Source organism: Numenius arquata, chromosome Z (assembly GCF_964106895.1).
Source record: "Numenius arquata chromosome Z, bNumArq3.hap1.1, whole genome shotgun sequence".
Taxonomy (NCBI): domain Eukaryota; kingdom Metazoa; phylum Chordata; class Aves; order Charadriiformes; family Scolopacidae; genus Numenius; species Numenius arquata.
In genome coordinates this window covers 11,786,548-11,803,976 of record NC_133616.1, presented here as the reverse complement: position 1 = coordinate 11,803,976, position 17,429 = coordinate 11,786,548, and the positions used below count along the sequence as shown (strand labels likewise).

At 58.3% G+C, this 17,429-nt stretch overlaps 1 protein-coding gene across 1 annotated transcript in view; it reads right to left on the bottom strand.

Annotated features, from left to right (window-relative positions):
• The window catches only part of TLN1 (talin 1), a 35,297-nt gene that overhangs the window by 11,449 nt on the left and 6,419 nt on the right, over window positions 1–17,429 (bottom strand). Inside the window, exons 3-38 of the mRNA XM_074166866.1 lie at window positions 15,541–15,638; window positions 15,177–15,306; window positions 14,857–15,009; window positions 14,428–14,570; window positions 13,937–14,064; window positions 13,429–13,489; window positions 13,030–13,134; window positions 12,559–12,714; window positions 12,219–12,320; window positions 11,927–12,003; window positions 11,589–11,769; window positions 10,798–10,911; window positions 10,373–10,481; window positions 9,649–9,857; window positions 9,432–9,530; window positions 7,412–7,579; window positions 6,854–7,148; window positions 6,587–6,753; window positions 6,151–6,279; window positions 5,706–5,819; window positions 4,812–4,925; window positions 4,520–4,654; window positions 4,240–4,368; window positions 4,024–4,126; window positions 3,739–3,947; window positions 3,524–3,643; window positions 3,162–3,359; window positions 2,740–2,879; window positions 2,547–2,640; window positions 2,288–2,377; window positions 1,989–2,111; window positions 1,663–1,806; window positions 1,168–1,329; window positions 939–1,079; window positions 501–682; window positions 17–149 (exon numbers count right to left, since the gene is read on the bottom strand). Coding sequence (XP_074022967.1) covers window positions 17–149; window positions 501–682; window positions 939–1,079; window positions 1,168–1,329; window positions 1,663–1,806; window positions 1,989–2,111; window positions 2,288–2,377; window positions 2,547–2,640; window positions 2,740–2,879; window positions 3,162–3,359; window positions 3,524–3,643; window positions 3,739–3,947; window positions 4,024–4,126; window positions 4,240–4,368; window positions 4,520–4,654; window positions 4,812–4,925; window positions 5,706–5,819; window positions 6,151–6,279; window positions 6,587–6,753; window positions 6,854–7,148; window positions 7,412–7,579; window positions 9,432–9,530; window positions 9,649–9,857; window positions 10,373–10,481; window positions 10,798–10,911; window positions 11,589–11,769; window positions 11,927–12,003; window positions 12,219–12,320; window positions 12,559–12,714; window positions 13,030–13,134; window positions 13,429–13,489; window positions 13,937–14,064; window positions 14,428–14,570; window positions 14,857–15,009; window positions 15,177–15,306; window positions 15,541–15,638 — 4,955 coding nt within the window. The remainder of the gene's footprint in view (window positions 1–16; window positions 150–500; window positions 683–938; window positions 1,080–1,167; window positions 1,330–1,662; window positions 1,807–1,988; window positions 2,112–2,287; window positions 2,378–2,546; window positions 2,641–2,739; window positions 2,880–3,161; window positions 3,360–3,523; window positions 3,644–3,738; window positions 3,948–4,023; window positions 4,127–4,239; window positions 4,369–4,519; window positions 4,655–4,811; window positions 4,926–5,705; window positions 5,820–6,150; window positions 6,280–6,586; window positions 6,754–6,853; window positions 7,149–7,411; window positions 7,580–9,431; window positions 9,531–9,648; window positions 9,858–10,372; window positions 10,482–10,797; window positions 10,912–11,588; window positions 11,770–11,926; window positions 12,004–12,218; window positions 12,321–12,558; window positions 12,715–13,029; window positions 13,135–13,428; window positions 13,490–13,936; window positions 14,065–14,427; window positions 14,571–14,856; window positions 15,010–15,176; window positions 15,307–15,540; window positions 15,639–17,429) is intronic.

Here is a 17,429-nt window from a genome sequence, read left to right as displayed (position 1 = left end):
CATGTCCTCAGCTCACCTCCTGGGAGATATCTTCTCGGGGGGCCAGCTGCTGGCTGATGGCAGCAAGGGAGGCCTGGTCCACCTCCCGCATGCATCTGTTCAGGACCTCGATGGCCTCATCGCATTCCCGCTGTCCTGGAGCTTTGTCCCTGCGTGACAGATGGATCAGTCCAGTGCTGGCAGTTGCTATGCCACCCTTTTGCCCCCAGCCATGGCTAGTGACGGTGAGGGGCAGGACCCCCCTCCCAAGCTTTGGGGCAACCCAGAGTCATAAAGCCCAGGCATGCTGGCATGAGTTCCCATCAACCCATGCCAGAGCTGGAGGAACAGCTCCTGCACAGAACAAGTGGGACAGTATCTTCCATCCCATCCTTTGCCTCCACCCACTGGCAGTGGCCAAGGAGAAGATGAGCCAAAACATCTCCAGGGATGCTGGCTCAGAGCAGGGGTACCTGCCAGCAGGGATGGGGCCATGGCCAAGCAGGCAGGACTCGCCTCACCTCATGTTGGTGATCAGCTTCTTGATGGAGTCGGAGACAGTGCGAGAGTGGCCGGCCAGCACTGACCACTGCGGTGGGTCCTTGGGGTTGACGGCCAGAGAGCGGGCAGTCTGGATGAGGCCAGCAGAGCTCTCCAGCATGGTCTTGGCTGAAGAGACGATGGGCTCCATGGCTCTGCGGCCCTGTGTGAGGAGACAATGGATTGATGATACGTGTGAGGGACTGCGCCTGGAAAGTTACCCCCCTCCCATGACCCTCACCTCAGAGCAGCCCTTTGAAGCCCAAGACTTGCCACCACCTTCCCATCACACCCTCTCAAGGCACCAGCCCCACACTGAGGGCCCATCCCAAGCTCAGGAGGAGGCAGAGCTCCTCCTCACCCTTCGGCAGCCCCCATCACCGCCAGGCCACATCCTCCCTGCCCCTGTAGCATCCCACCTCTGGGCTGATCTGGGCAGGAACAGTGGCAAATTCTGGGTTGGAGGCGAAGGCGGTCAGGTTATCCACAGCCTCTATGAGAGGGGCAGTGGCTGCGCGGCACCGCTCCCTGTTCTCCTCGTTGAACTCGCCATCCAGGGCCTGGCATGGAGAGACCAGAGCAGTTATCCAACCCCCACCACGCCCCAAATCCCATCCCCACCACAGTGCCCCAGCAGGGAGACCGCACCTTGATGGTCTTCACCAGGTTGGCTGTGCTGTTGGCCACCTCCTTGGCTGACTGGACAAACTGGCGCTTGGCCACAGGGTTGGCGGTGCGGGAGGAGGCCACGCGACATGTGTTGCACAGGGCTGAGGTGTGCTTCGCTACGATGGTGGCCGCTGACAGCACCTGCGGGGAAGAGCAGGGTGAGGCAGCATCCACCATGACTTCCCACCCCTGCAGCTCTCCCTTCCTGCCAGCCCCACATGGGGCACCAACTGAGGACAGAATCCCTCCTGGGACCCAAGAAGGATTGTCAAGGTCCTGCACACCCACACAGCCGCACATCTGGACTGTCACCATTGCACCAAAGGTGCCAATTGGTTCCCAGTACAGTTGATGAGGCCTGATGAGACACAAGCTGTAATCTTGGCCAACTCTTGGGACACAGCTCTTCCAGCTAGCTTCACGCTCCCTTTCATGCAAGAACATGCCTGTAATGGTTCCCTAGCTCACACTCACCTGGGACTGGGTGCAGGCAGGGTCCACCAGGTTCTGGCAGGCCATCTGGATAGCTTGGTTAGCTCTGGCAAACTGAGTGGGGTCTACCAAGCCCTGCTGTCCAGCCTGGCTGTTGGGGTCTGAGACTCCCACGAGGTAGGCAGCCTGGGAGCACAAGAGAGGTGGTGAGAATTCATGCACAGGGGAGAAGCTCAGAGCAGGCACGGGCTGCGGAGGGGGCTGGCAGCACCGTACCACGGGGCCAGGCTTTGAGGGTCAGGGGAGAGGTGCGTATGGCAACTATGCACCAGGGGTAACGCTCAGGGCTGGGACTGAGCATGTCTCACCTGGGCAGCTGCCTCCGTCAGCCCACAGAGAGCTTTGGAGGCGGCGCTGATGGAGTCGCCAAACTCAGGAAGTTTGCTGTTCTTGGCATTCTGGGAGATGCCAGCCATGGACTCGCCCAGCACCTGCAGGACACACCACACACCAGTTAGAGACCACCTCCCACCCCTGCACCATGCTCCCATGCTCAGAGCTCACTGTGCTTCATCAACAAGGAAGGAACCACTGTTCCTTTTGCCCCCACATCATTTCTAAACCTCCCTCTCCTTCCCCAAATCTCCAGCTCCAGCTCAGGGCTCACCTTGGAGTTCTCCATGACACTGTCAAGGCAGTTAAAGTAGGACATGTCATTGACGGTCTGGGTGGGGTTCTCCAACAGCTCCTTCACTGTCTGTAGGGACATGGGTGTCACATCCAAGGAAGGCTCCATGTCCTCCATGTGCACCCCCTCTTTGCTCCCTCCTGCCCCTTGCAGAGAGGTGCAGTTTCCCCCTTCCCACCATCTCAGCCCCCCAGCCATCTCAGCCCCTCCACTGCTTTGTCAAGATGTGGCTTCTCACCTCCAGCTCTCGCAGGGCATTGTCGCACTCCTTCTGGCCTGGGGCCTGCTGGGTGCACATGGTGATCAGCTGGTTAATGCTGTCGGTCACAGCCCTGCCAGGGACAAGGGAGAAAGATCCACGGATCAACACCAGCTCCACCACCCTGCCTCACTGCTACAGCAAGGAGCTCACAGGGAAGAGGCCCTCCTACCGTGCCGCTGCTGCCAGCTGGTTCTTCAGGTTGGGGGCGGTGGGGTCGGCGGAGAGCGCCTTTGCTGCCAGCAGCAGCTTGCTGGAGGACATGGAGATGCTCTTCAAGTTCGACACCACCTGTGCCTGATCTTCCTTATTCTGCAAGGAGCCAAGACAAGTTACCTGCTGCAGGTTTCCAAGCTCCACGCCCACCCTGGGTCTTCTCTGCTGGTTTTGAAGGATACAGCAGATACTTGCTGAACAAGCTCAAGCCACTTTCTCCCTGCTGCTGTGGTTTTTCACAGTCCCAGACCCCATCTCACCAGTTGTGTTGGCCACAGCCACCCCACCCACCCACCCTGCCTGCGGCCAGCCACCTTCCCAGGCACACCAAACCTCTCACCATACCCAGGATCCCCCAAAACAGGTGCTTGCTCTCACCGGGGACTGGCTGGCCATCTCCACTCCCGCCTGCAGGAACTCATTGAAGTCCTGCCCAAACTTGCCGGAGGACTTGGCCAGGTCTTGAGGGGTGCCACGCGACGCCTGCACCAGCTCGTTGGCAGACTGGTTGAGCCCTGCGGCCGCCCGGTTCAGCTGGCTCTGCGCCTCCTGGAAGCTCTTGGTGCTGGGAGGGAACTGGAGACAGACAGAGGGGTTAGGAGAGGTAGCGAGGAAGATGAAGATGGAGGATGAAGGTCTGGCACATGCTTGTGGATATGCTACACAGGAACCTAGTGTGGATGGACCAATTGCATCCCTACAAGGCTTCCCCCTTCCCCTCCCACCCCTGCTCAGCTCACCGAATCTGCAAGCAGCCTCTTGCTGGCCTCTCCCACCATGCGGATGGCAGCATCCACGTCCCGCTGCCCAGGCAGGCAGTTGACACAGCGGCTCAGGGCCTGTGACACTGCCTTGGCCACCTGCAGACAAGCAAAGAGCGGTCACCATCCCCCTGGCCAGCCCCATGCCCTTCCCACGGGCTGGCAGGGGGCACCGGGGTCCCCACTCCCCCTACCTGGGCCAGGCGCTGCTGGCTCTCTGGGTCACCGGGCTTGGCCACTGCTTTCCGCGCCTCCTCGATGAGGTTGTTGGCTTTATCCATGACGTCGCTGGCACAGTCCAGCATGGCGCTCTGTGCCTGCGGGTCGGGAGTGCTGGCCGCCACACCACGGGCAGCCTGGCTGAGAGAGCGCAGGGCCTGGGCCACCTCTCGGGCAGCGATCCCTGGGGAAACGGAGAGGTCAGTGGTTGCTGGCACGGCTGCCTCCCCTCTCCCAAGCCCCAGCGCAGAGGCCAGTACCTGTGTAGTTCTCATTGCCCTGGGCCACCTCTCCCAGGAGGTGAGCAATGGCAGAGCTGACAGCTTTTGTGCTGTTCCCCAGGTCCTGGGCACACTTCTCCATCTGTGGAGGGATAAGCAGGGACATGCTGGTGGGCTGTACTTCCAGCCTCCACTCCTGTGGCTCCCCCACCACACCAGCACCCACCCTGCATCATCCCTTCCCTGTGCCCTCACCGTCTCTCCTGGCAGAGGCTTGAGCTTGCCATCGCGGGCAGCTGCCTTGGCTTCCTGCAAGTCCCTCTCCAGGCTTTGCACGAGACCGAGCGCAGAGTCTATCTCCAGGGGTCCACATGCCTCCTGAGCCTGCAATGGGGAAGAACGGAAGGTGAGCAAGGCAACCATCGAGCCCACCCTGCCACGGCAGAGGCTGAGACCTGCTACCGGAACATCTCCACTATCCCCACCGGCTCTGCACAGCTGGGGTGCCACCACAGGATGGGACCCAACCTCTTACCTTCTGGGCGGCTGTGCGGAGCTCGGCCAGAGCCGCGGCCAGGTTCTTGGCACACTGGCTGAGCTGCATCGCGGAGGCTTGGTCCGTGATGGTGGGGACAGTGGCCTTGGCTGCAGCTACCATCTTCCCACCAGGCTGCCGGGCCAAAAGAAAAAGCCATGAGAAGGGGACAAACATGCAGCGTCTTTCTGCTGCCCACCCACAGTAGGTTTCTCAGGAAGGCCAGGCACAGTACAAAAGCTGTAACATCAGTGCCGGAGCCAGCACGGGAGGCTCTGGACACTGTGGGTACCTGCAGGAAGTTCTGGCTGGCAGCAATGAGAGCCAGCTGGGCGCTGGGGCTGTCTGGCTGGGACTGGCTTCCTCGTACGCCCTGCACCAGCATCGGGATCTGCTCTGCCACCACCTGCCAGAGAGAAGGGTCACTGGAGAGGCTGGGCTGGGAGGAGACGGATCTAATCCCGGACCAGTGACCAAAAGATTGGCTCCCAGAGGAGCTGTGTGAGGACCCCAAGGTCCTACCTGCCCGCTGCGGCCACGCATGGAACCCCAGCACAACTGATGGGAATCACAGAATCATGGTTGGGGTTGGAAGGAACCTTAAAGACCACTGAGTTCCAACCCCCTGCCCTGGACAGGGACACCTCCCACTACACCAGGTTACTCAAAGCCCCATCCAGCGTGGCCTTGAACACCTCCAGGGACGGTGCACCCTCAACTTCTCTGGGCAATCTGTTCCAGTGTCTCACCACCCTCACAGCAAAGAATTTCTTCCTAATATCTAATCTAAATCTCCCCTTGTTCAGTTTAAAACCATTACCCCTCATCCTATCACTACAGTCCCTCATAAAGAGTTCCTCCCCATCTCTCCTGCTGCTATAAGGTCTCCCCGGAGTCTTCTCTTCTCCGGGCTGAACAACCCCAACTCTCTCAGACTCATAGCAGAGATGCTCCAGCCCTCTGATCATCTTTGTGGCCCTCCTCTGGACCCATTCCAACAAGTCAATGTCCTTCCTATGCTGAGGGCTCCGGATCTGGATGCAGTACTAGAGGTAGGGTCTCACCAGAACAGAGGGGCAGAATCAGCTCCCTCAACCTGCTGGCCGCATTTCTTTTGATGCAGCCCAGGATAAAGAATGGGGAGAGGTGGCACAGGAGACACCAAGACCAGGCCTGGGGGTCTTACCTTGCAGCTCTGCACCAGCTGCTGCTGCGCGGCCGGATTCTTGTTGGAAGACGCAGCGTGCTGCGCAGCGGCGATGGTCTGGGTGGCAGAGGCGGCAGCTTGCTTGGCTGCATGCTGGCAGTGGGAGGCACGGGTTAGCAGCCTGCCCTGAACCCTCCTGCCACCCACCAGGACACAGCTCCCCCTAAACTTCTCCTCCCACACCCCTGCCTGTGACACCAGAGCATCTCCAGCACCCACAGTGCCCAGCATCCCTAAGTGACAGGGTGTGCACAAGGGAAGGAGAAGGAGCAATGGGGAGGTCCTTGCAGGATGCAGTATGGACACTATACATCAAAAGGACTTTATCCTTCTGGAAATTGCAGAGATGCGGGGCGTCCTGGCTGGGTCTCACTCACTGACTGTGCCTGCTTGCTCTCCATGGCCCCCTTGCCGGGTGTCTCACCTCCAGCTTGTGCACGAGCTTCTTCTTGATGGCATTCTGGGCTGCGGCGTTGGTTGCCATGCGGAGCCCCTCTGCCGCTTCACGCAGCCGCTGCTGCTGCTCCTCACTGTCTGGGTGGGCTGCGGCTCCCTGGAGAAAGAAGAAACCCATCACACCTCGCACGGGCCACCAGGTCCCTTGTCCTCCTGAAGCAGCAGCTGTGCTTTGGCTTGATGCTGGGGAACACCCCCAGAAGAGCTAAGAGCTCCTCTGCTGCCACCCCCAGCTCCATGAGGAGCTCCACTCCGTTGCACAGGTGCTCAGCTCAGTGCAGGACCTTGCTCAGGGAACTGCTTCCCCACCTAAGGGTTGCTTGCCCCCTCCACGTCACCAAGCCCATGGTGTTGGATGGGGCTGGGGGCCAAAGCCAGCGTCCATCTTCCCCCACGTCACTGACCTTCGCAGCCTCCACCATCTTGGCGGTGGCATCGGCCAGGATCTTGGCTGCACTCAGCAGCTTGCGCGAGTTCTCCAGGTCCGTCTCTCCCTCCGCGTCAGCTTTGATGGCATTGACGAGGTCGGAGGTGGCCTGGGCTAGAATACGAGCCTGCCGCACCATTTCCCCTAGGACAGAAAGAAAGGGTGGCCTGTTAGCAAGCCCGACGGGCTCACTGATACCTTTCCATCCATGTGCTCTACCCCAGGTGCCATCAGCTGCTCTCACCAGCATCACCCATAGAGCTGAATATGTTCTCAGTGACGTTGAGGATAGTGTCGGTGGCCTGGTCGTAGCGCCCGATGGGCTGCCCGCCCAAGGCGTGTTGCTTGATGTGCTGCAGCAGGTCATTCAGGGCCTGGGTGACAGCTGTGGCTGCCACCCCAACCTGCTTCAGGAGCTGGTCATCACTGGTGGCTGCCTTGGAGGCCTCCACGCAGCCCTCTGCTGATTTGGCCACCAACTTGCCAGCCTCGATCAGCTGTTCCTGGCAGACCGGGGAGCTGATTGTGGGAGCCACAACCTGGAGGGGAGGAGAAAGGCTGGGCAGTGAGCATGGTGGGCTCCCTATAGGAGCTGGGCAGGGACAGCTGTCCCCAGCTTCTGCTCCTCCGAAAAGGATATTCAGTGCTTGGGCACAGTGTCAGAGGCGCCAGCCACTGGTGGCAGACCCTTAATGCCACACCTGAGGACATGTGGCACCGGCACATCTACACACTGTGGAGCTGCCACCAGCTTGGTGGCACTTGCAGCCACGCTGAGGCAAGGGTTAACCTCACTGCTTACCTTGGTGCAGGCCACCAGCTGGGAGGTGGAGAGGGCGCACTGGGTGGCTGCAGCGATCACTTGCGTCTGCAGAGCTGAGTCCTCTGTTTTCTGAGCCACGTTCTTGGCTTTGAGCACCAGCGCGGCAGCAGCGCTGGCCACTGCCTTCGCCAGCTGCATGAGCATGTCCTGGGGGGATGACAGAGAGGGTCAGTGCGGGAGCCAGGGAGCAGGAGCATCGGCAGCCACCCACAAAGCTCTCGTGAAATATTCAGTGGGGAAACGTGAGCTCTCTGGGGGCCTTCTATCCACTCTGGCCCAGCACCAGCAGCACGAACACCTGGAGTGGCTGGCAACACCTTGACCCCATCTCTATAGTGTGCTACAGGTGGCAGTGAGTCTGTAACCTGGCCTTGAGCCACAGATCGCAGCGTGGCACTGCCACCAACACTGCCCAGAGCAGCTTGGGCAATGCTGAGCATCACCCCAACACCCATGACCCGCTCCCTGCCCACTTCCTGGGCAACAACGCATGCCGAGTCCCTGCTGGTACCACAATGACAACCCACTGCAAGTCACTGCTGGCGCTGCCTGCACGGGCTGCAAGGCCAAATGGAAAAAAACCGACAAACTCCTCTGGCCAAATGGCAGGCACAAGCTGGCCATGGCACAGCCACACCAGGAGCAGCTGCTTGTCATGGGCTCACCCCACCATCGAGAGGCAAGTGAGAGGCTGCCCACACTGGTCACCTGTACTACAGGTATGCCAGCTATTCTCTAGCTCGTTAGTGACAGGCTACATCTCTGCTGTCATTCCTGGGGCTAAAGGAGAGAGAGAAGGCTGAAGGACAGAAACCAGGTGACAACTAAGCCACCGGCCACTAAGCCAGAAGCTTCCCCCTCGCCTCCTGCAAGCCAAGACTACTCCCGCTGCAATCCACCACCTTTCCAGACAGGAGAGACCGGAGAACGCATGCACCCAGCTCTAGAGTCCCCAGACGGCAGCACCCGAGCTCAAGGAGGGAAGTAGATACACTCGGGTCTGGCAGCTGCCATGGCAGAGCATCCCGCTGCAGGTGAGCAAATTGTCCTCCAGGCTCTAAATCCACACCTCAAGGCTGCCCTGTCCTGGCACTGCTGCCTGGCCATGCACTGCCTCTGCCATGGTGCTAGCTTTTCTGCTCCCCTTGGCTCCCTGTCCAGGTTTTTCTGCTCCCCTTGGCTCCCTGTCCGGGTTTTTCTGCTCCCCTTGGCTCCCTTGTCCAGGCTTTTCTGCTCCCCTTGGCTCCCTTGTCCAGGCTTTTCTGCTCCCCTTGGCTCCCTTGTCCAGGCTTTTCTGCTAGCGTTGAGGCTGCATGGCTGCTATGAACAGAAACCCCTTCTTCCTGGAGTCTGTTTCAACCTATACTACGGCTGGATCCTCCTCTCCAGCACGGTGTTCTACCTCCCTTGTGCTGGAAGGAGCAGTCGTGGGAAAGCAAGCCAGCTGGAAGTCAGCTCAGCCAAAGTAAACCACCTCATGAGGCTCCAGCCACACTGGGTCTCTGATGGGGGCAGGCAGGCAGCTCCCACAGGCAGGGAATGGCAGGCAGGAGCTGAGGGAGGACTCCTAGGGCAGCGCTCGCCCAAGTGGCGACCCAAGTGCATGGACTTCTGAGAGCTGATCACCAGAAAAGCAGATTTTTGAGAAGAGCCCTTCTCCAAAGAGTTCAGCTGATCGTCACCAGAGGAGCACCCCTCACATCGGAGAGGGCAAGGACCACCAAGCCATGCCTACAGCCCCCTTTTACCGTCTTTGGGTCAGAGGCAGGCAGGATCCAAGCACGCCGGCTTTCTGGGATCTACATGGGAATCCACAAGATAAGAGGCGTTATATCACAGTGGCTCTAGGGACAGAGATGGGAAACGGCTGTCCCTTCCCCCAGTGAAGTCACTGCCGGGCACTGGCCAAGCTTCGGCCCGGAGCCCTCCTGCCAGGTCCTTTGCAAAGGCTGATGATTTCAGGGAACAGGTGTCCCTGGGTGCCGCCGGGTGGACTCACCTGGAACCGGGGGTCGGTGTCACTCTCCCCGATCTGCTGCAGTAGCTCCCCACTGGTCTGGCCCACAAGGCCGGCAGCCTGCAGGAGGTTCTGGCGAGGCTGTGAGGAACGAGGCAAAAGCAACACCAAGATCATGAGTTAAGCCCTAAAAACTCACCTGATGGTTCCCCTTGGCTTCCACCCTCCTCTTGACCCCATGGACCCTCCTGACCCCCACCTCAGCGCTGGCAGGCTGTGCTGTTTTCAGCAGGTCCGAGACGGCGCTTGCCAGGTTCTTGGCTGCCTGCAGAAGCTGCCGCCCGTTCCCTCCCTCATCCTCCATCAGCGCAGCCAGCAGCTTCACGCCCTTGGACATCTCCGTCAGGTTGGAAGAGATGGTGGTGACGGCGCAGCCCACAGCAGTGTAGTCCGTGTCCGCTGGATCCCCTGCACAGGGAGGAGGTAAGTCAGGATGGGACATGCTTCCAGTGATGCTTGAAGAGCATCCCTGAGCCTGTCACTGATGTGGTCCTCCTTCCTGAGAGCTGGGGAAAAGACCCCCTGGCTCCTAAGCCTGAAAGGTGGTCGCATCAGCTGAATAGGGACAGGAGAGCGTGGGGAACAAGAGCTGCACCATGCCATGGCTGCATCCACAGTGCCCGGAGCTATGGCAGGGACCAGACAACAAGCTCCTGCTTTAGAGGATGGCAGGTCAGCCCAGGACTGGGAGGAAGGACTGGGCTGGGCACAGGCAGGGACGTTGGGACGTCTAAAGGCAGGGCAAGCTGCAAGGCCACAGATGGCTCTATAGGCACATTAGCTGCAGTCAGGGCTGATTTAGCTCTAGCTAGAGCAGGCTGGGTCCTCCTGATCAAGGGCAGGAGTCGTGACATTCAGCCAGGTAAGAGAGACCAAGTCTTCTCCAGAGGTGGGGCATTTCTCTTCTTCACCCCTCTGTGTACCTGCAGTGAGGTTGACCACCGAGGCTGTGCCAGCAGTGATGGCGTCCACTTGGGAGTGGATCTCATGCTTTGACTCATCCATCTTGTTTTTGCGCCAAGCTTTGGATGCCTGAAATGGGGAGAACAGGGTCAGCGGATGTTGGTGGAGGTGGTGGGGAGCTGCACCCACGCTCACACAGAGAGATGCAGGAGAGAGGAGACAAGGAAGAAGGAAGGAAGGAAGAGCTGTGACCACAGCCCATCCTGACCAAGCAATGTGACCAAGAATCCTCTCTGCTCCTGCCCCCAGAGCTGGATACAACCCCACCTCATTGCAGGCAGCAGATCTCCCCAGGAGCTGCTGACACCTCTCTTGAGAGCACGTCCAGCCTTACCCAGCCCCAGTGATGTTCCCCCCCAGCACCCCCTCTTCACCCAGCACTCACAGCATCCTGCCCAAGAGGTGGCAAGGTCTCGAAGTCATCCAGCGTGGCCTGGGCTGCGTGCACAGCCTGCATGCTGGAGTTGATGGTGCCAGTCAGGGCTTGCTGAGCTGAAGTCTGCAACACAGGGAAAGGTTGAGGTGCGTCAGGAGCTTGAAATCTAGGCTTAAATATTCAGCTCACTTGCCCCCCTGGAATGTGGTGTAACGTGCTGTTGATGTTAGGTGCCTCCACAAAGTAGGGTGCACCTAGCAAAAAGGAGGGTCTTCCCCTCTGGCACCTCCTACTGGGAAATGCCCTGTTCCATCATGGTAGAAGTGAGTCTCACAGTTAACCACCTCTCGGGCAGTGGGGAGCAGATGCAGTGGAAATCCACAAGGCTTTTACACCAAGCCTCACCCCAGGCTGAGTGGGGACAAAGCAAAGAGCCTCCTCGTGGCCTTTTCCAAGCACTTCTCAGAGGACATGGGGGGCACCAAAGCCAGGCACAAGGCTCTGCTGCAAACCACAGTGCTGGTGGGGCTGGCCAGGCACAGCAGCTCTGGGCAACTCAACCAGAAGGAGAGGCCGAGGCCGCTGGCCAGGGGAAAATGCCATGGTGTAGCTCAAGTTTGCAGAGTGGGTACAAGAGGACGCCAGCTCAGCCAAGCCTCCAAGCACACGAGGCCAGCGGCACAGAGCCTCTCCTCCTTTCAGCAAGCCAACACTTGGCCACAGACCCAAATGGATGGGTCTACATGAGCCAAATGGGCACCTTTCAGAGTCTGTGCCCCATGGGCACGGGGAGAGCTTACCAGGGGAGGCATGTGCCCTCGGTGCATCTGGCCACTGGTGATCTGCAGTTGAGGCTGCGGCATCGTGCCCACCTGGAAGTTTTCTGGCCCTCCGGCCCCTGTCCGCATGATGGCTGGCAGGGCCACCGAGCCCAGCTCTGCCTTGCCTACACGGTTAAACTGCTGCTGCAAGACAGTCGACCTGAAGTGGGAAGAAATACCAGGTCAGGGGGTGCCCATGGCCCCAGCACCAGGCTCTGTGGGAATGCTGCTACCAAAGGACTGGCAGCTGTTCCTCCAGACATCTAGTTCCATCCAACACATCTGGTTGGCAACTAACTTGCTCCTGGAGGGCTTACTTCTTTGGAGACACAGAGTCTTCCAGCATGGTGGACTCCTCATCCCCTTCCAGTCCAAAGTGGTCTTTGCTCTTTTTCTGCAAAGGGAAAGAGAAAATGTGTCAAACCAGCACACACCTCCCAGCCTTCCCCTCCTCCTGCAGCCCAGGCACCGTAGCGGGGCCACAAGGTCCCCCCAGCAGCACCGTGTGACAAAGGCTGTCTGGAGGCAGCTGGAAGGGGCAACCCTACACCCCTCTATGGAGAGGAGCCGGTTACTGGCACCCATCTACCCTTCCCAACACACTCTCACCTTTTTGAGGATGATGTCAATGTAGCCGGCAATCAGCTGGGCGATCTGCTCCCCTTCTGTTGTCTGCACCGAGTAGTAACCATCCTGGTAATCTCCAAAATCCTGCAAGAGCACGGCACAGGGTAGCACCGGAGCAGGGCACTGGCGGTCATCCTGAGCCCCTCTGGTATGCACTAAGCACCCAAGTGCTGGCCTCCAAAACAAGAGCCAGGAGAGGCTCCAGAGGAGGGCAAGGCTGTCCCACGACGGGGCAATATCCAAGAGAGGGACTGACATGAGAGCAGCCCCCCATGGGAGCACTGCTGGGGAGGGGGAGTGGAGGAACAGGGCTGGTGCCTACCAGGGTGAAGCTCTTGGGTGAGGCCGCCCAACGCTTGATGTTGGTCAGGTTCCACTCCTGAATCACTTCCTTGGTCTTCTCATCCACTCGCATCACGCACTCCTTGGTGATCCCCAGCAGTCGTGGCACCAGCTTGTTCTTCCCCTTCATCTTCTCCTGTGGGTCGCAACAGAAGGGTTGTGGGCTGCCCTTGGGATCCCATCCAGGCAGAGACCTTTAAAGCCTCCCTTGGCTACCAAACACCTCCGAGGCCACCCTTTCAGGTGGTGGCAACCATGACATCAGGCTTGAAAAGGACAGGAGAAAAGCAAGAAGTGGGAAGACAGTGCACATGGAAAGCCAAGAAGAACAGATGGACACTGGGGATGCAGGGAAAACTGGAGCAATGTGGGTTGAGGGGTAGCAGCTGGATGCAGACATAACAGATGGAGAGATGCTGGAGAAGGGGAATTTTGGGAGCTGCTGCTTTACCTTGACCAGGAAGAAGGAGACCCCATAGGTCTTGAGGGAACGGGCAAGTTTCACATAGCGAACTTTGGCCTCAATCTCAGTCATGTTCCCACAGTTCTTGTGGGCCTGCAGCAGCAAAAAGAGAACAGCCCGCTAGCACCATGGTCCCCTGGCTGTGCCACCATCGCCCTGTCACAGCGTTTCCAGGCTCTCCCCACCCCACTGGCATCCCCTGCCCATCTTACAGCATCCCTCTGACTTCTGGGACCTCAGGAGCTGCTTTGTCTGCCCACCTGCAGCTTCCTGCTCCTGTTTCTCACCCACCAAGCTGCTATGTGTTGCCTCCAGAGACAAGAGCAGTCTCAACCTTTGGCAAGGAGGAACAAGAAGCCCAAGTCTCAACACTCCCCCTGCACCTACCATGAAGATCTTGCGCTCCCCCTTCTGCTTGATGTACTCCTTTGGCAGGAAATCCTTGAGTCTGCCAAAAGACAGCCAAGTCAGCTGTTAGCCCAAAGCCAGTGTTTGTCTTTAACTACAAAGAAGCCCAACCAAGAGCCTCGGACAAATCCCTGCCAGGGCACAGGCTGGGAGTTTTTGGGAGCAGGAAGGATGTGGGAGAGGTTGCTGCAGTAATGGAAGTCACCCCAAGAGCTTTCCTGCTGAGAGCAGGGTGGACGTGCTGAGGATGCAGCCCCTCATCAGTGGAGACCATACAGTGGTCTGGGGTCCCCCACATCAGAGCTGGCTACATGTCCTGTGCAAGATATGGGGCTGTCACCCCTTGGTGCCAGCATGGACCTCCATGCTTAGGCACTGTGGAGAGGGGTCACTCCAGAGACATTCGCATCCCTAAGCCCCGTGTGCCAGCGTGGTGCTGGGGGCTACCAAGCTGCTCGAGCCACCTGCATCTCCCCAAGACACTCACTCCAGAAAGCCTGGCTTGTGTTTCTGTTCATTGTGTGGCCCGAACTGGATCTGGCACTGGTAGCCGGCAAACTCACAGGCTTTGTCGAAGGAGACAGGGTGGGAACCGTTAAGGATGTCATCGCGAGCCTGCATGGAAAGAGGAGACACTGCTGTCGGCTGGGCAGCCACTTAGCCCTGCCACCGCTCCCCTCCACACCGGGCAGGAACTGGTTTCCAGACAGAAAAGAAGTGGCCATGAAAAAGAGGAGGATCAAGGGGCAGGCTGTCCCCTACAGGGACCATCAGCATGCCTGGGAGAGAAACAGCAGGATGGTTCCTACCAGGCAGAGGAGAAAAGGGATCCCCTGGGGAGCTCCAGAGTGTGCAGAGGCCAGGGCTGTGATTGCCAGCATTGGCTTTTACCCAGGAGACAACTGGGCATCCTGAAGTACCCCCCGTGATGGCTCCTGGCCAAAACCTTAGTCACCAGTGGAGCCAGGTGCTCTGTACCTGCACGTAGAGCAGGTTGAGCTGCACAGGATCTCGTGAGTCCACGTTCTGGTCAGAGTAGAAGAACTTGCGCCGCAGCAGCAGCGTTTCATTGTCGTCGATGCCTTGCTCACGCAGGGTCCGGCCATGGTCCAGCCAATTCACTGCAGGCAACACCAGGGCATGAGCAGGGACGGGCACCCAGGCAGGGCTGGTCCCGGCCCCAAGGCTGCTTGTGCAGAGCAAGAAACAGATGTCGCAGTATCCCAGCTATCAACCCTCTGCCCTGAGCCTCCAGGCAGGAGGCTCCAGGGAGCGTGGACACGTATTCCCTTGCCACAGTGCTCTCCACTGTCACCTCCACTTCTGTGTGTCAGCTCTTCCCCTTGCAGGGGACCCTGCTCCCCTTGGCACAGGCTGACCCCATCCCCAGCACATGCAGACACCTACACTCATCATCTGTGTGCAACTTCTGCTTGAGTTTCTCCATCTTCTTCTCATCTCGCAGCAGGGTCTTGTCCTTCTTGATGGTGCCGGTAACCTCTTCCTTCTTCTCTTCCATAATCTCCCGAACAAGCGAGTACTCGTCATAGTTGGTGATGCCTACAGGAGCGCAGAGGTCTGAGCTCAGCATATTGCTGCCAAACAGAGAGCCTGGAGGTGCAGTGTCCTTGGCTATGCCTGCTGCTGCTCCCCTGGTACGCCCCACGAGATGCTGCCACCTCTCCCCACCTCCCTTCCTCCCCCCTATTGCTGCCCCCTCCTCTCACCAATCCGGGCACAGATTGTCATGAGCATGTCCGTGACGGTTTTGGAGTCATCCACCATCACAGTTTTCACTGTCCCATCCAGCATGCGGATCTTCAGGGGTCGCTGCTTCTTCTTGTACTCCATGGTGTCCTGCGGGCAGAGAGGAGCACAGCTCCCACCAGCAGCACCAGCGCAGGGTGCCCACATCCCACCACCGCGCCAACAGCTCCCTTCTCCCCGGGGCTATGGGGGGGGCACATGGGGTACACCCAGGCAGAATGCAAGGCAGCAGAGCAAGCACCCGCAGCTTCTCCTCGCTGCGGGCACATCCAATTGCAGAGCCAAGGCAGGTACCAGCTGGAAGGATGCGGGATAGATGCTTACCCCATTGCGAAGCATGTAGTAGTCCAGAGCCTTCCCAGCCTCCAGCCAGATTCCTTTCTTGGGGTCTTCATCCGAGAGGAACAGCCCAAAATCATTGGCTGAAAAAGAGGTAAAAGTCTCTGCCAGGGTAATCCTGAGCAGGACAGGGCTGCCAAATGCAGCCTGTGCCCTGGGGTGTGCATTGGTGCAGCTCAGCACGTGAAGCACAGCAGCACTGTGAACGCTGGAATCTAAACCTAACGAGTGGGCAGGCAACAAACCTGACAAAGAAGCTTTGAGATACATGTTTTACCACAGTTATCTACGGAAAAAATCATCTGAAGCATGCCTACGCAATGCTGAACTTGGAACTGATAGTCACAACAGCAGGAAGAACTTGGCGTTGTGGTTGACAGCTCTCCAAAACCTTCAGTGCAATGTATAGCAGCAGTGACAGCAAGGTAATAAGCTGCTGGGGATCACCAGGAAGGGTGGTGGGAACCGGTCTATAAAACTTAGGCTCATCCACACTTTGAGTACTCTGAGGTGCTGTGGTCTGCACCTCCCCAGAAGAACACAGCAGAGTTTGAAAAAATATATAGAGAGAAAATTTAACTGATGGAGCTTTGGTATGAAGGACTAAAAGGAGCTGGGACTCCTCCGCTTGGGGAGAAGGAGGCTGAAGGGGTATGAGATCAAGGCTTACAAGGTCTCAGAGGTGGCGAATAAGCGCTATTCACCACATCCTGCTCCTTCAGGGTGGAGGTACCCGGTGAAATTGCTGCTGCTGGAGCCGGGGCAGTGGCACCCCAGCTCAGACCCACAGGGATAGCCCTGTTTTCATGCTGCAAGAGGCCAGGACCACGCCTGACTTTGCCCTGGGAAAGGTCTTTCTCCACCTTTCAAGAACCCCGTGCCGCAGGCTGTCTTGGCTGGCCACATTCATAACGCGTCATCCCCTTGGCAGCTCTCTGCGGGGAGGGACAAATTCCTGAGCCGCCCCACTCCTGCCTGGCTAATACTGCCGCTGGGATCCTACTAAACAGGGAGCAGAAAAATCAAGGAGGCTTGCCATTTTATTTTCAAATTAAAAAAGAAAAAAAAAAAAAAAAGCTGTTTTCGAAGGAAATTCCAAGAGGGTAACTCTAAAGCACTGAAAACTGAGCAGCTTGCCCCAGATCCATAGCTTGGGGGGGGAGAGGAGCTTCCCGAGACAGAACAAGAGTGGAGCTGGAAACCCACACCAAAGCTCCCCCAGCCCAAAGGCGACAAAAAACTAAGGGCAGCTCAAAAAGGGACCTCTCAGTGCCACTGGGTAAGGAGAGCAAAGAGAAACAAGAGCTCTAGTGAACTGATAGGGGAAAAAAAAGCTGTGAGCAACTGAAAAGGAACTCAGGAATAAGCAGTTCCCTTTAAGGCTTTCCCCTTGCCTTTTTTTTTTTTTTTTCATAAGCAGGCTGGCTCACGCCCAGGAGCAGGAAATGCAATGCTCCCTCCAACATGGCTACAGCCCCACATCCACACAAACATTCAGTCAGTCCCTCTCTGAAACCGAAAGCTGAGGTTGGCCGGACCACTGGCCAGCCGGGCACGACGGAGAAGGCATTTCCTTTCATCCTCCAGGAATTTGCTGCTCCCAGATGTCGCCACGCTCCCCCTCCCCTCCTCTTCCCACGACTCCTGACCTCCTGTTTGCTGCGTCTCCCCTGTGGCACGGCCGCTTTCGGAGGTGGCAGGGGACCAGGAGAGCCGACAAGGCGATGTCCCAGTGCTCCAGCCCCCCCTATCCATGCCGGGGACAGGCCATGGCCGCGTGGGCGTGAGTCACATCATGAGCTCATGAGCCATAAGCTTAATTTTGAGCCTGGCAGCAGCAGGGAGAAATTACAGCTGAGAAAGCTTAGCAAGGT